Below are 16,433 nucleotides of genomic sequence, written 5' to 3'. Positions count from 1 at the left end.
ACCCTTTGGCCCTGTGGTTGTGTGGGGAAAAGAGGTGAACAGACTCTCTACGAGGCAGGAAGGACATCTGGGGGCAAAGGGAGGAGTGGGACAGGAGAGCCAGGAGTTGTGAGGGGCTTCTATGGGACACAAAAGGTGTCCGACTGGGGGGGACTAGAAGTCAAATGGGGGAAAGGACTCCAGGGGTAAGGAAGGAGCACACAGGGGGGTACAGGGGTCAGAAAAAGGGGGAGAAGGGAGGACAGGGGACCTTGGCAGTCAAATACAGCGGCCCCCGCCGAGCGGAAGCCCCGAGCACCGCAGAGATGCCGCGGGGCCGAGGCAGAGCAGCACGCGGCCCCCCAGCACCTTAAGCCCGGCCCACCTGAAGGCAGTGACACTCAGAGACACCCAATATCGTCCAGTGAAGGTGACACCCAACCACAGTGACACCAGCGACCCCATGTCACACCCACACCAGACCCCACGTGTCCCCGACTGTCCCCAGACCCCCTCCCTGTACCTCTCCTCGTCACCTCTTCAATGAGGATGGCACCGCGCTGCAGTTGTGCCACCATGGCAGGGGGGACAGCGTGGGACGGTCATGGACAGCCAGGGTGACAGCATCACCCGGCTCCAGGAGCTGCAGAGCGCTGATGGGGCTCTCGAGGTAGACGGGTTGGTACAGCCCCAGGTTCCATGGTTACAGTGACAGTGAGAACTTCGGGGACGGGCGGTTGTCCCGGTGTCACCCTGAGGCCCTGGGGGGAGATGTTTCCGTGGGGCTTTGCACGGGGATTTGGTGAGAACCATCCATTTCTGAAAGGAAGTGCGGAAAAAAATACAACTAAATTGACACAGTACTGATTTTAAGGGAAGCAGACATTTTTGGGGGCGATCCCACGGAGACAAAGCAGAGCGAGAACGTGTCGCTATGTGAGGTTGTCCTCAAAATCCCCATTGGAGACCTCTGCCGGACTCCGGGAACCCCTGGGGACACACTGGTCTCCCAGAGACCCCTCTGGGACATCTCCAACCCTTCTGGATGACTCCAGGACCTTCCTGGACACCACAAGACAACTCTGAAACATCTCCAGACCCTTCCAGAAGACAACAGGACCCTTTGAACCCACCTGAGAACTCCCTAGACCCTACAGGACCATTCTGGAACATCCCCAGACCCTTCTGGATGACTCCAGGACCACTCAGACCCACATGAGAACTCCCTGGACCCTACCAGACTCTACTGGGACATCCCAGTGGCTCCTCAGAGCTCCTGGACACATCCTGGGAGCTTCCTGATCCTTCAATGGACCTCCAGGACCATCCTGGGGACCCCCTGGACAACTCCAAGACCCCTCCAAGACATCTCCAGACCCTTCTGTATGAATCCAAAGACCCCCAGCACCCACCGGGGGACCCCCTGCGCACCCCCAGACCCTTCTAGGACATCTCCAGATTCTTCTGCACGACTCCAGGAGTGGATAGGAGAGGCTGTGGGAGGAAAACAGGGGTTACTGAGGCTTCCATGCTGTGTAAAGGGAGTCTGGGGACAGACCTTAGGGGGACACTGGGCAGGGGGAAAGAGGGGAATGAGGTCTCAGTGGTGTTGAAAGAGAGTCTGGGGGGAACTGAGTGGCTTGTGTGGGGGAAAGAGGTGAACAGAGTCTCTACGAGGCAGAAAGGACATCTGAGGGCAGACGGAGTAGTGGAAGAGGAGAGCCAGGAGTTGTGAGGGGCTTCTATGGGACACAAAAGGTGTCCGACTGGGGGGGACTAGAAGTCAAAATGGGGGAACGGACTCCAGGGGTCAGGGAAGAGCGCACGGGGGGGTACAGGGGTCAGAAAAAGGGGTGAGGAGGTGGGGGGAGAAGGGAGGACAGGGGACCTTGGCAGTCAAATACAGGGGACTGGGGCGTGGTTGGAGACTCTAGGGATCAGAATGGGGGAAATGGAGTGGGGGTACCTGGGGGGAGGAGAGGGGATTCTATGGGTCAGACAGAGGGGACTGGGAAAGGGGGGGGAATCTAGGGAACAGAATGAGTAGGGGGGGGAGGGACACTGGGGATCAGAATGGGGAGGGACGAGGGATTGAGCGGGGGGGTCGGGGACAGTCAAGGGGACCTTGGGGGTCAGAATGGGGACGGCACGGAGAGAGGGGTGGAAGAGGACTATAGCGATCAGAATGGGGGAACTGGAGGGGAGGGGGGAACGGGGAGAGGGTGTAACCCCGGCAGTGACACAGAGGGACTGGGGGGGTGGGCGATCAGCAGCGGGGGGAGGGGCGGAGGGCAGCGAAATACACGGGCTGGGGGAGGCGGGGAGACACAGGGCAGCGGCCCCCGCCGAGCGGAAGCCCCGAGCACCGCAGAGACGCCGCGAGGCCGAGGCAGAGCAGCACGCGGCCCCCCAGCACCTTAAGCCCGGCCCGCTGCCCCCCGATCACCCACCTGTAGGAGCCGAGGCGGCGCTCGGAGCCCCGAGGTGCCCCGCGGCGCCGGAGCGGTGCGGGACCCGGCACGACTTCCGCGTGGCCGGCTGCTCGGGTCGCAGCGTGATGACGTCACTCGGCCGGGCCGGGGCCGGGGCCGGGGCCGGGGCCGGGGCCGCAGCCACAACCGCGGAGCGGCGCGGGCGCGCTCAGGCGCCGTCGGCATGGAGACGCCGTCACGCATGCGCCGTCGCCGCGGGGACGGCTGCACGCGCCGCACGGAGGCAGGGCGCGCCGTCGCCATGGCAACGCGGCCCGCACGCGCGGCCTGAAGCCCGAGTGGGGCTCGAGGGGCAGCGGGGGGCGAGGAAGATGGGAGGGGGGGAACGGAGAGCCCTCGGGGATCTCCTGGGGAGGTGGGGAGGGGTCGGGCAGATCAGGATCAGGATCAGGATCAGGCTGAGGTGCTCAGCGCCTTCTTTGCCTGCAGGCTTTGCTGGTTGTTCCCTGGGCACGCAGCCCCTCGTGCTGCTGGGTAGGGATGGGGAGCAGAATCGGCCCTGCAGGTCATTATCACGCGGCCGTGGCACGGCTTACTTGACTCGCTTTTCTCTTCCTTCTGGAGATGTCCTTGGCTCTCAGCGTTGCTTTCTCGTGCCGTTGGTGTTGCTGCACAGCTGCTGCTCTGAGCAGTCGTTCTTGTGCTCGCACAGGGTCGGGCCCGGTCAGCACGGGTTCCTGAAGGCAGGTCCTGTCTGGCGAAGCTGATTTCGTTCTCTGACAAGGTTGACTCGCGGAATCAGACTCCACAAGCCGAAGTGAGATTATGAAGCAGGTACGTTTTAATCAGTGCTGCGCGGGCACGGGGTGCAAGGGGGATATTTCCACCTATCTTGCCCAATGTAAGGAAGAAGCTTGGTACAGATACAGGCCGAAGGAATAGACCATCAGTGGAATTCGCATCCATATTCATGACATTCCTGACTTATCGCCATGAGCAGTGGGGGTCTCCTTTGATGGTGAGAAGACCCATTGTCTCTGACAGAAGTAATCCGATCCTGACCCATTCCTTGTGTAATGTTGCAACAGTTTCCAGATGTCCTCTTCTTATCTGACCACACATCCTGCTTAGCTACATTCCTAAACAAGAGTTAATCCTTATCTTGTCCTCTCCTTACTCAATTCCCCCCTTTTTCTTGAACCTAGCAAATTCTTTTGCTAAATTGCTCCATTCGGGAAAAGGGAAGTTTTGAAATAACTCCCGCTTTCCACTCTCTGCCTTAGCTTGTGCTTTTTCCATTCCTCATAACTATCCCCAGAAGTTTTACATATCCATAATGCATCTCATTGCAACACACATAAACAGAGCAAGATGATTATAATAATACAAGCCACAGAGAGTTGCTTTAGCCACGCAAAGTTAGGTAACCAGCTGGTAAGCTTTTCCCACAATTCTGTGAATCCTAATGAGCTATCATCCCTCGTTACCTGATGAAGTAATTTAGTGTGCTCCCATATTGCCTGTAGATCAGTCTCTATCCCTTGAGTCTTATCTACATAAGCACAACAACTCTGATTAATTATCACACGAACCCCTCCCTCTTTGGCTGTTAGGAGATCCAATGCCATTCTATTTTGTAATACAACCTTACTAAGCATTGAAATCTCAACTTGTAATGCTTTGACTGCATCAGCAGTAACGTTCTCTATTACCTTTAGAGTGGCTGAAATATTAACAATTGCTTTCTCCAGCTCACTTACTCCAAGAGATGGGATGAGCCATCTCACAAAGCTGTGGAAACCAGTGGGTTTTTCCACCAAAGGATTTAGTACTCTTCTCACCCGTCTCCAGGATGTTCTCAAGAGTCCCCGTGGTATTTCCTTATGCACCGTGGTCTGAGGTACCAAGTATCCTGCAGAGCATGTTCCAATGCAATTGGGAGGCAGTGCTTTTCGTGCCTGCCCATCCCCACATAACCACCAGTATCCATAAGGTAATCTGCATGGATTAGACGTACCCTCTTGTTGGGTAAAAGACGTTCCCGTTCTCACAATCCCAAGTACATTCTTATCTGTAGGCCAAGATGAATTTTCACTTGTGCTAGGATCGCACCCTATGCCCTGCTTCCACCTTGTAGTTTCGTTGAGTCCTGATACTGTTCTCGAATTCCCATACTCCCAGCTACATCCTATACCTGTTAAATTTCACCACCCGACTTTCACACTAATTTTCCCTATCCACAAAGATAGATTTAGAGGAATTAATAATCAACAGATCAAACTTGGGGCCCTTTTGTAATTTATCCTCTATTCCATACTTACATTCCCCATGTTGCACCCAATTTGGAATTGTCCAATTAAGCGCTACTACCCCATAGACTGGCACCCCCCCTGCTCTGGGGAGGGCCGTACATATCCAACAATTTGTTAGGTTAAAATTTTGGGCCACTGCCCGAGTAGCTACTACCTTCCCAGGCTAAAGCAAATCTTATGGGGTTAATTACAATGCACAGTTTATCCATTTTTCTTAATTGTTAGCCGGAGGGGTCCTTTCTCCTCGCAGTCCACTGTGGTCGGACCATCTTCTTCAGGCGCTTCCTCAGGCATGCCATGCCTTGTTCTCTGGTTTGATCTCGTGCAGGATCTTCTTGCAACGTGTAAGACAAAATATACATATATACACCTATGTACAGAGCCCACATACCAAACAATTACTGATACAAGTACACTTTGCAATGATGTTTTCCACCAGAGATACATAAGCATTTACATCAAATGCTGCACTTAATCAAATTAACATTTAACAATTATAAGAGCCCGCATTACTGTCTCTGGATTCACAATTTTAAGGGTCCAGCTGACTTCAGTTCCCATTGTATTTGAGGGATCAAGCCGTCAAGGCCTTGGGCTCTAGTTCCTAGAACCAGTTTCTCTATTTCCTGACGCTAGTCTTGTAGACTTACCACATGCTCGGTATTTCACTCCCTACCTGGGTAGAGATCCTGTTTGTACAACATAAGGCCTTTTGTACCGTATTTTGAAAGACTTAACCCCTCTTTGGCTCTAGGTTTCCTAAGGAGAGCCAAAGGCAACAACTGTGGGCAGGGTAGTCCAGCTTCCTGGCCCAGTTTTACAACCTGCGATTTAATTCCAATTTATTCCCAATGCTTACTGACCTATTGGACAATCTCTGCAGTAAAGTGAGTTCCCTGGTTGAAGGTATTGTTGCAGGACATCCAAACCTTGGTATAATCTCCTGCAGCAATACCTTGGTTATTTCTTTGGCTTTATTGGTCCTGCAAGGGAATGCTTCTGGCCATCCTGAAAAGGGTATTTCTTAGAACCAGCATATACCGAAACCCTCCTTTTTCCTGGCAGTTCTGAAAAAAATCAATTTACAATTGTTGTCCTAAAAGATTCTCTTTCCCAACAAGCCCCACTTGCACCCTGTTCCTGGTACTAGGATTGTACAGTTACTTTCTGATGTCTGTACCCCCATATGTTTTATTATGTTCCCTTAGAACCGATTTCTATAAAATAATAAAGGGCACAGCAATGTGTCCATCTGGGTATGCACCCACCTGTCAGCTTGCTCTCTTCCCTTCTAAATCATTAATTAGATTCCTATCCTCTCTACAATATCTTATAGGTTCTGATTAAGGTTCAGGTATTTTAAGTTTACTGTCTGGAATTAAAGCCAGTTCACCAATTTCTTTTCCTTCAGCTGCCTGTTCTGCCCCCTGATCCACCATCATATTCCCAGTTTCCTGTACAGTGTCACTCTTCTGCTGTCCTTTACAATGTATAACAGCCATGCTGCTCTTTGGTAGATTTACATCATGCCGAATTTGTTTTCCATGTGTGTAAGAAAACCTCGCTCTTTGCAGATGGTACCATGAGTGGGTACCACCCCAAAAGCATATTTAGCATCTGTCCATATGTTTAAGGTTCTTGTCAAGGCAGTTATTTCAGCCTTCTGAGCGGAAGTCCCCACAGGTGATGGTTTTGCTTCAGTTACCTTGTCAGTAGCAGTTGCTGCATGTCCTGCCTTACAGTTTCCTTGTCTCACAAAACTGCTTCTGTCGATGAATCCAGGAATCCTCAGCGTTGTCCGACGGTTCCTCCTGTAGGTCTGACCAACTGGCACAGACAGCCTCCATGCAGTGCACACTGCTGGCTTGGAGGCAGCTCTGCATTGGTGTTCTGGGTGTTCAGCGAATTGCTTCCTTCTCTTTGATCAGTTGTGCTTTCTGTTGAGAAACTTGATAGCCATTTAAATCAAGAAATTCAGCAAACTCACAGTCCACTGTACACAGTCCTCCTTGGTTACTGTGGCATCCACGTACTGCAGTAAAGTTCCACTGTGAGATGGAGGAACCCAAATCTCAGGCTCACGAGTTGACCAGTTCTCAAAAATCACTGGGCTGTTCTCACAACCCTATGTAACACTGTCTAGGTTTTCTTATATCTTTATTATTATTATTATTATTATTATTATTATTATTATTATTATTATTATTTCCTTCTTCCCTTATTGGAGTTTTCCTATTCAAAGGCAAATAATTTTAGACTTTCTTTGGCAAAACCAGGCAGAAAAAGGTGTACTTCAAATCCAGAACGGTAAACCCCACCTACTTATTCCTTAACTTGGTTAATAAAGATATACACCACTGGTTGTATATATTCAACATTTCTATTAATTGCCCTCAAATCTTGTACCAAACTATAGCTCTTGCCATCCAATTTTTCATTTGCAAGATTGGGGTGTTCTATTTGGATTTCTATCCAATTAATAATCCAAAATTCATAAAGTTATTTATTATTTCTTTTATCCTCCTACAGTCTTGTATCCTCAAAGGGCACTGCTTTACCCTGGTTGGGCTGGCTCCCGTCTTTAACTTAACTTTTATTGGGCTGCATTTTTGGCTCTGCCAGGCATTCCTGATGCCTACAATCCTGTGTATACCTGATTTAGGATTTACCTAACTTCTATGGGTACAACATTGCTTTTCCCAGTTTGTGTTAAAGCCAGACTTAAAATTTTCCATCAATTGGTCTTGCTTGACACTTAGCTTCAATTGTCTCTACTGAATTTAATCTCTTTACCTCTTTATTCTGCTTCCCTAGCTGTAATTTAACCAGTGGATCTGCTAGGGTAAACTTCCCAAATTCCCATCCTTCATTTTTGCAACCAGAGGCGGTTCCCTCTTTCTCAGTAATTCACACATTACTTTCATTGCAGTGGGGCAGAGCCCTCCCCGGGCTCTTCCAGCCCCCCCACCCCCCTATCTCTGAGTGGATCCCTGGGTCCTACGCCCTACTCTAGTGCTGCGACAGTAACAGCTGCTGTTATCCCCAACTTCCTTACCATCTCTGTTTCTCAATCAGTTTTTTGTTTGTTTGTTTTTCCTCCATATCGCTCACCTCTACATCCCTGTCACACCCTGCTCATCCTTGCCTTCCTCAGCCTGTGTCCTTCCCAAACTTTTCGCTTTCCAAACTCTCATCGTTACATAAACTACTAACATCATATTTCAGTTTTACCTCCTCCTCTCCAGCGGCTTCCAGTGCTAACACTGGGATTTCGGGTTTCCTAGACCTCAGCAGAGGCTATTCTCACTTCCCCCTTCACAAGCTGGGCAGGTGGGTGCGGCAGGGCCCAGAATGCAGGGAGGGGAAGCCAGGAGCAGCGCGTGCTGCCGGGCTTTCTGCAGCCGGGCGGCCCCAAATCCCCTGCCGTGGGCACAGCCCTGCTCCCGCTCTGGGCCGTGATAACCGCTGTCTGATCTCTCCCTTAGGCAAGGCGTTGCCCAAGAGAGGGGAAGGAGGAGCCCCGTCCTGCTTCTAGCAGTGCTTTCTGGTGAGCGTTCCCCACCCAAAGCCACCCCAGCAGAGCCGGGGAGCGGGACTGTCCCGCACGGCGTGTCCCCGCTGGGTCTGGAGGAGGAAAACGGGGCTGCGGGGCTCACAGCGCTCTGAGCAAACTAATGGCCTGTCCCGACTGATGTCCCCCACAGCTGGAGCCTTCCTCTGGATATTGGCAGCTTGGAGAAGCGACGTCCCGCAGGTCAGTGCCGCGGTGTGCGGCAGAGGCCAAAGCTCTGCCCTTCTGCCTCTGCAGGGACGGGAGTTTGGCCACGGGCTCCTTGCTGCTGAGGTGGTGTTGCCTATCGTAGGCGTGGCGACCCGGTTCGGGAACGGCACGGCGACCGATCCCAGGTCGCTCGGTCCATCAGCTCGCTGACACCAATGTGGTGGACGGCAAATGGCGTTTATTGGCAGGAAAAACGGCCTTACATCACCTGGGCACTGAACGCTATTGGCTATCGGGAGAGGGACCCTGTCTTCCCATACAACGCGATATCTTCCGGGCGCCAGACCCTCACTACCTACATTTCCCCCCTCCCTATGCACAATTAAATTAGGTAAAATATAACAATAGATAACAATCTTCAGTAGAAAACTTGAATAAAACAATCTTCAATAGAAAACTCGAATAGAAAACATAAGGTGCTCTGAACAAGAACATTCTTATAACAGTTGTTGGTGCTCTACCAACATGATGTTAGTCTTTTCTAATAGGAAGAAAAGGGGGATGAGCTGCGGCCTCAGGCGCGCTCCCCACGGGTGCGCTGGGTGAGCTGGATGTCCTCGAAGAGCCCCACCAGGTAGGCCTCGCTTGCCTACGGCCGGGCTCTGGAAGCGCAGGTCGGTCTTGGAGTCCTGCGTGATCTCGCACACCAGGCGCTGGAAGGGAAGCTTGCGGATCAGCAGCTCCGTGGACTTCTGGTAGCGGCGGATCTTGCACAGCACCACTGTGGTCACGCCGCCTGTGGCCGGCGCGCTCTTGTGGGCTGCAGGGCTCCGTCAAAAACTAGTCTACAGGTTTGTTTTTTGTCAAATGGGAGCATATCGTCTCCCCCAACAACACCATCTATAAGGGTGGAGACCATAGCTGAGTGAAGCCCTTTATCTGCAATTGCCTTAACAATTGCTTGTATATCCCTAGGGTTTATCGGCGAGTGGACCCTCTGTCCCCCATCCATCACCCGGACCGGGAACGCTAGTGCGGCCGATGGGGCCCAGTCGGCGCATGCAATCTTTATTTTCCTCCAGTCTGTAAGAGGGATTTCGCCCCCTCGCGGTTTCTCTTTAATTTGGATGGGAATATTTCGGCTCTTAACTCTGTTCGTATTCATTCCCTCCTCCTCTGAGTTTAAGTCAATTGCGAACCACTCGTCCCAGCCACTGTCTGATCCGGAGTCAGAGCCCGACTGAGCGGCCACTTCCGGTTTCCCGTACCTCTTTGTTAGGCTCCGGCCCCGCCCGCCTCCCTTGCGGGCAGGCCGTTCCCTCCCTCTTGGTTCGTCCCGCCCTCTGCTCGGCGGGATGTTCGCCCCACAGCGGCATTTCTTCAGACGGCCGCTCTGATTGGCTTTCCACCCTTCACTCACGCTGCCCTCACCTTCCCGGTCGCTCCCACCGCCTTTATCTAACACCTCCTCGATGTTCCCGCCAAGGGCGTCCTCCCCCCGCCCTCCCTCTTCTGGCTCGGCGCCATCTTGGGGCGCATAGGGGGGCGGTCGAGCCCACACTTCCTCGGGCTCTGATTTCCCCGCGGCAGCCCTGGCCTCCTCGATTAACCCACCCCAGAAGGACTTCGCTCGTTTCTGTCCCTCCGTGGGCGGGTCGGGGTTCGACTGAGAGGACATGTCATCATCACCGTCAGAGGGGTGCAAAGTCCGCGTGGCCGCCCCGACTCCCAGTCCCGGGGTGGCCAACAAACGGCTCTCCACCGCCCTCCAGGTCTCCCGCTCCTGCATGGCCCTGCGCAGGGCCCGCACGACTCTCCCCCACGACTCTAGGCTTCTCTCACAGCCCGAGGACATCGTCTCCTCAGTTAACGCTTTAGTGCGCTTACCGCACACTTCGGGGTGGAGAATATCCACCGGCTGGTCAATGACCCTCATTTGCAAAAGCCTCGCAATAGTGAGAGTAAAATCTTTGGGCTTACGATCGATACCCCACCGCTTATCTAACTGTGATACGACCTTCACAAGGACTTCCATCCTCCTTGTTGGTCCGGGAGCGTCTTCCCCGCCAGGCTGGTCCGGCCGCTCCGGCTGCCGTTCACCCATCCAGGTGACAATCCCGGGTTTCGGCACCACTTATTGCCTATCGTAGGCGTGGCGACCTGGTTCGGGAACGGCACGGCGACCAATCCCACGTCGCTCGGTCCATCAGCTCGCTGACACCAATGTGGTAGACGGCAAATGGCGTTTATTGGCGGGAAAAACGGCCTTATATCACCTGGGCACTGAACGCTATCGGCTATCGGGAGAGGGACCCTGTCTTCCTGTACAACGCGATATCTTCCGGGCGCCAGACCCTCACTACCTACAGGTGGAGGGCGGACCTTGAGCCGGGCTGGGGTCGCCTTGGCAGCAGGGTGCGCTTCGGGTGTGGAAGCACCTTCCCAGTGCCCAGCTCGGAGCTCGAGCTGAAGGCGGCAGCGCGTGAGAAGAATGGGCCTTTGGCCCATCCCTGGCACTGGGGAGTGTGGAGGGGCTGGGAAAGCAAACGGAGAAGCAGCAGATGCTCTGCAGCACGGGGAGGGCTTAAGAGCCCGACTTTGGGCAGCGCTGCTCTGCAAACCGCTGGGAAGCAGCAGGAAATTCTGCCAGCGGTTCCCTGGGAAGCTCCTTTGGAAGCCCTGGCCGTGCTCCGTGCACTTCCTGCCATGGAATGCCTTTCTCTTCCAGGTGGCGTCAGCAGAGCCTGTGCGTGAGCTCCCGTCTCTGGGGTAAGAACGCTTCCTTGCCCCGCACCTTGTCTGTAGCGTGGCCTCAGCTGGCTGCGCGCTCTTGGCACGCCTTCGCCTCGTGTCCAGGGCTCCAGCCTTTGCCATCCGTACGGGGGAAGGCAGCCCTGGGCAAAGCGAAGGAATGAAAGGGGCTGGGGGATAAGGAAGGGCACAAAGCCCCAGGACCCTTCACCTCGTGGCAATGGAGCTTTGAGCTGCGGGCTGAGCAGTGCCGAACAAGACTCTTTGCCTTTGCCTTCAGGAGCTCACCGGTTTGGCTGGCGGGGAAGAGGCGGGAGCTGAACGTGAAAAACTCAGCTATCGTCCGGGAAGGACCTGATTATCCAGTCAGTGCTTGATGTCCTCCAAGAGAACGGGATCAATGGATTGAAGAGAGGTAATGGTGCTGCTCCCTCCTGTTTGCTCTCAGCCCTTGCCAGAGACAGCTCTGTGCTCTGGCTGCCCAGGCTGTTCTGGAGATGGCACGAGGCTGGCAGCAGGGGGGTCAGGCAGAGCCCAAGGTCCATCTTTGTTGTGGCTCTGGAGTCCCGCGGCTCATCAAGGCACGCTTTGTGGAAGGTCTTGCCGGATTTCTGGAAAGACATGGAGCCCTCCCCTAGCTTTTGGATAGGACTCCCTGCTCACACCGATCTCCTCTGCATCTGTGCTCACTGCTGTCTCTCCATTCCCTATTTGTTGCCAGGAAATTCTGCAGCTGACACAGCACGCCATTGAGAAAGTCATGGAAAACGGCGTCTGGATGCCCAACTGGGCTCTGGAAACCATGGGTATGTAGACAGACGGACAGCTTCACTGCCCTCAGCTTTGCGTCTGGCACTCCCCAACACCTGCCAAGCTCTGCTTTCTGTCAGAGTTATCTCATAGAGTTTCAGAGTGGCTGAGGTCTGAGGGGACCTTACAGAGCATCCCAGTCCAACTGCCTGCCGTTGACAGGGCTGCCACCCTTTCCATCAGGTGCTCAGGGCCCCATCCCACCTGGTCTCCATCGCCTCCAGGAATGGGGCTTCCATCCATGGCTTCCATCCATGGCTTCTGTGGGTAGCACATTGCAGGGCCTCTCCGCCCACTGCCGGTCAAGAATTTCCTCCTGACATCCCATCTGAATCTCCCCTCTCTGAGAACTTAAAAAGCCTTCACCTGTGCTCCTAGGGCTGAGCGGCTCCTTTCCCCAGGTGCACAATCAGTGGCTCAGGCTGGGACTCAACAGTTCCCAGACACAGCGGGAGGGATTTTGCACCGCAGAGCCCCACCCAGAGCTTCAGGAATGAGCATTCACTCCTTCAGCTCATCTCTGGGCTGCCCCAGTGCACGTCTTCCCATCCTTATTTCAGGTGCCACTGTTGATGCAGAGAGGACATCCAAGAGCTTTGGTGGGAAAGGCTGGAAGAACCGCTGGCTTTCTCCACTCTTTTCCGCCGCCAAGCCTCCCGAGACGCTCTTGAAGGTATGGCAGGAGAAATGGTGGCTGTGTGTTCACTGCCTTGCCTTCTGGCTGCAGGAGCAAGCGCGCAGCAATTTCCTTGGCCCAGCTGCACTGCTCAGCCCACACTCTTCCCCACATTACTGGCACCAGCGCTACGGCCGATGGGTGATGGATGGGTTATAGATAGGTGATGGGCCGACAGATGCTGGGAGGGCTGCCCTGCTGGCTCTGGGCGAGCAGGGAAAGGCGGTTGACTCCAGAGCTGTTGTCCAAACCTTTGCACATTCCCCTACCGTCCCTTGACTAGCATTGCATTACGAGGAGAACAGCAGCCCACAGAGAAGGCAAGCTCTGTGCTCCTTGCCCAACAGCCAGCTCTGGCGGCTCTTTGCCTCAGCGCTGAGAGACGCGTCTTTCTCATTTCAGCCCGATATTTCTCCTGGCAACTGCTGGGCTTTCCAAGGATCTCGGGGCCACGTGGTCATCCGGCTGCCGGAGAAAATCTGGCCCACAGCTTTCACCATCTGGCACATCTCCAAGGCGGTCTCTCCCTCCGGGGAAGTCAGCAGTGCCCCCAGAGAGTTTGCTGTCTTGGTAAGTCTCTGCCTGCTGCTTCTTCTGGAGGGCCCCGGGGAAAAGCTTTGGCATAGAGCCCCAGAAGACCCCATAGCGGTGGCAGCTCCCAGAGAGCTGTGGTGGGCTGCTGCAGAGCGCGGCATCCTGCCCAAGGGACGGAGACCCTCGGGGTGGTTACACATCTCTGGAGGCCTCTGCTGCTCTTCGTGGCCGAGCAGCTAGGAGCTATTGCTCCACGTGCCCCGACTTAGCTTCACCCTCCTTTGTGCTCCAATCCTGCCAGAACCGAGGAGGGGGGAAGGGCTCCCACCTTTGGCCTCGACGGGTTCCTTTTCACACTGCCTGCCTAAATGTGACCGAAATCATCTCTTGCCTTTCAGGGACTGGATGAGGATGAAAGTGAAACTCTCCTGGGGTTATTCGTTTATGACGTGGACGGAGACATCGCCCAGACCTTCCACGTGCAGGTACGGCAAGCGCGTGCGCCAGGCTGCCAGGCAGGAAGGCCGGGCTGCCTGCAAGTCCTGGCAAGAAAGGGTTTGCCTGATCAGCCAGGCTCTGCTCTGTTCTCCAACGCGGCTGACTCCTACGGGGAAGACAGACGAGGCAGCCCAGCAATTTGGAAGCAATTATTCTTTCTGCTAGGGCAGAGAGAGCAGCACGGGAAGGCGCTGTGGGAGGGAAACTGTCTCCCTGTGGGTGTGGAGCGGCGATTGCTGGTGGGAGGGAGCAGTGCAGCTGCCTTCCTCCATCAGCAGTGCCATTCTGGCATCCCCCGGCAGCCCAGGGAGCGGAGCAGAGCAAGCCAGAGTTGGGCAGCTGGCAAAGGGAGCTGTGCGGATGCGCCGTGGCTCTTCCCATGTGCGTCACGAAGCCTCTCCTCTTTGTGTTGGCAGGAGGAGCCCCGCAAAGCCTTCGGCCGTGTCAAATTGGAGGTGCGGAGCAACTGGGGAAACGCAGAACACACCTGTGTGTACCAAGTGGAAATTCATGGAAATTTGTAAAAGACAGCAGAGATTTCTTAAAAGGCAATAATCACGACCACTGCCCAGCGGCCGCATGGCACCACCAGGGCGGCCCCTGCCAGGCCTGACAGCAGCCGGGCTCTGCTGCCCCTGCCGCGGCCCCCACAGCCCACCAGCCCAGGCTCTGCAGAGCGGGGGCATCAACACCAACCCCCGTCCCCCAGCACCATCCATCCTTCAGGGGTCGGGAGCGGTCCCTCCAGGTTGTCAGTTTGGGGGCATTATCCAACACCCAGTTTGGGGGCATTATCCAACACCCAGAAAACCACCCAGAATGCCAGGGAGAAGGATACCAGGCCCTGCAGCCCCCAGCAAAGCACCACCTCTGCCCTCCCACTCCTCTCTGTCATCCATCAAGAGGTGGGAGCGGCACCCATGGGGGGGGCACCATGCAACACCTGTAAAACCACTGCCTGGGGGAAGTATGACAGGCACAGCAGGCCCCTGAGCTCCCCTCTTCCCCCTGCCCCCCCCAGCATCACCTCTGCCCTCCCACTTCTCTCCACCATCAGTCAGGAGGTGGGAGCACCCCCGGCGTGTGGGTTTGGGGGCATCATCTGCCAGCCAGAGAACTATGGCTGACATCAACCGGGGCTTTCCAGGCTGTGCTGTGCCAATAAATAGAAAGTACCACCACAATTGTCCGCGCTGTACTGTTGTCATGTCATTACCTGACCCCAACATCCTATCCCCATCCCGTACCCCATATCCATATCTATCCCAAATCCGTATCCGCACATCCATCCCATGTCCATTCCATATACTTACCCCAATGCATTCTCATCCCAGTCCCATCCCATATCTATATCCCATCCCCAATCCATCCCATGTTCTTCCCATATTGATCCCATCTCCATCCTAAACTCATCCCGTATCCATCCCATATCCACATCCTCACACCCCAATCCTAAATTTCACATCCCAATCCCACATCCAACATGCCAATTCCAATTCCAAACCTCATTCCCAATCCCACATCCCAACCCCATCTCCCACCTGTCAATCCCAATCCCATATCCCACCCCCTATAGCAATAGGGCACACCCTTTGGCCCTGTGGTTGTGTGGGGAAAAGAGGTGAACAGACTCTCTATGAGGCAGGAAGGACATCTGGGGGCAAAGGGAGGAGTGGGACAGGAGAGCCAGGAGTTGTGAGGGGCTTCTATGGGACACAAAAGGTGTCCGACTGGGGGGGACTAGAAGTCAAATGGGGGAAAGGACTCCAGGGGTAAGGAAGGAGCACACAGGGGGGTACAGGGGTCAGAAAAAGGGGGAGAAGGGAGGACAGGGGACCTTGGCAGTCAAATACAGCGGCCCCCGCCGAGCGGAAGCCCCGAGCACCGCAGAGATGCCGCGGGGCCGAGGCAGAGCAGCACGCGGCCCCCCAGCACCTTAAGCCCGGCCCACCTGAAGGCAGTGACACTCAGAGACACCCAATATCGTCCAGTGAAGGTGACACCCAACCACAGTGACACCAGCGACCCCATGTCACACCCACACCAGACCCCACGTGTCCCCGACTGTCCCCAGACCCCCTCCCTGTACCTCTCCTCGTCACCTCTTCAATGAGGATGGCACCGCGCTGCAGTTGTGCCACCATGGCAGGGGGGACAGCGTGGGACGGTCATGGACAGCCAGGGTGACAGCATCACCCGGCTCCAGGAGCTGCAGAGCGCTGATGGGGCTCTCGAGGTAGACGGGTTGGTACGGCCCCAGGTTCCATGGTTACAGTGACAGTGAGAACTTCAGAACTTCGGGGACGGGCGGTTGTCCCGGTGTCACCCTGAGGCCCTGGGGGGAGATGTTTCCGTGGGGCTTTGCACGGGGATTTGGTGAGAACCATCCATTTCTGAAAGGAAGTGCGGAAAAAAATACAACTAAATTGACACAGTACTGATTTTAAGGGAAGCAGACATTTTTGGGGGCGATCCCACGGAGACAAAGCAGAGCGAGAACGTGTCGCTATGTGAGGTTGTCCTCAAAATCCCCATTGGAGACCTCTGCCGGACTCCGGGAACCCCTGGGGACACACTGGTCTCCCAGAGACCCCTCTGGGACATCTCCAACCCTTCTGGATGACTCCAGGACCTTCCTGGACACCACAAGACAACTCTGAAACATCTCCAGACCCTTCCAGAAGACAACAGGACCCTTTGAACCCACCTGAGAACTCCCT

General features: G+C 54.9%; 2 protein-coding genes and 1 pseudogene across 2 annotated transcripts; 2 read left to right on the top strand and 1 right to left on the bottom strand.

The window, feature by feature from the left end:
- Positions 1-3,754: 3,754 nt before the first annotated feature.
- On the bottom strand, positions 3,755-10,548 carry LOC116241578 (uncharacterized). The gene is given in 4 exon segments (XM_090129330.1): positions 3,755-4,646; positions 4,648-4,886; positions 8,966-9,264; positions 10,059-10,548. Coding segments are annotated over 4 exon segments (1,920 nt in total).
- A 512-nt stretch (positions 10,549-11,060) lies between these two features.
- On the top strand, positions 11,061-11,844 carry LOC149913534 (uncharacterized; annotated as a pseudogene).
- Positions 11,845-11,973: 129 nt separating this feature from the next.
- Positions 11,974-14,265, top strand: LOC149913533 (sperm-associated antigen 4 protein-like). The gene is made up of 5 exons (XM_090129416.1): positions 11,974-12,001; positions 12,566-12,678; positions 13,084-13,251; positions 13,614-13,700; positions 14,130-14,265. Exons 1-5 carry the CDS (start codon positions 11,974-11,976, stop codon positions 14,235-14,237), a joined length of 504 nt encoding a protein of 167 aa, XP_089985542.1. The 3' UTR covers positions 14,238-14,265.
- The last annotated feature ends 2,168 nt before the right edge of the window (positions 14,266-16,433 follow it).

The sequence above is a fragment of the Phasianus colchicus genome, chromosome 36 (assembly GCF_987193195.1).
Source record: "Phasianus colchicus chromosome 36, bPhaCol1.hap1.1, whole genome shotgun sequence".
Taxonomy (NCBI): Eukaryota; Metazoa; Chordata; class Aves; order Galliformes; family Phasianidae; genus Phasianus; species Phasianus colchicus.
This window is presented reverse-complemented; position numbering and strand designations above follow the sequence as displayed.

What these genes read in the sequence shown, in the direction of transcription:
- LOC149913533 (XM_090129416.1), top strand. Translation starts at nt 11,974, where the DNA reads ATGCCCAACTGGGCTCTGGAAACCATGG. An exon ending in CTGGGCTCTGGAAACCATGG is followed by an intron (nt 12,002 to 12,565) that starts GTATGTAGACAG and finishes TCCTTATTTCAG; the next exon opens with GTGCCACTGTTGATGCAGAG. An exon ending in CTCCCGAGACGCTCTTGAAG is followed by an intron (nt 12,679 to 13,083) that starts GTATGGCAGGAG and finishes TTCTCATTTCAG; the next exon opens with CCCGATATTTCTCCTGGCAA.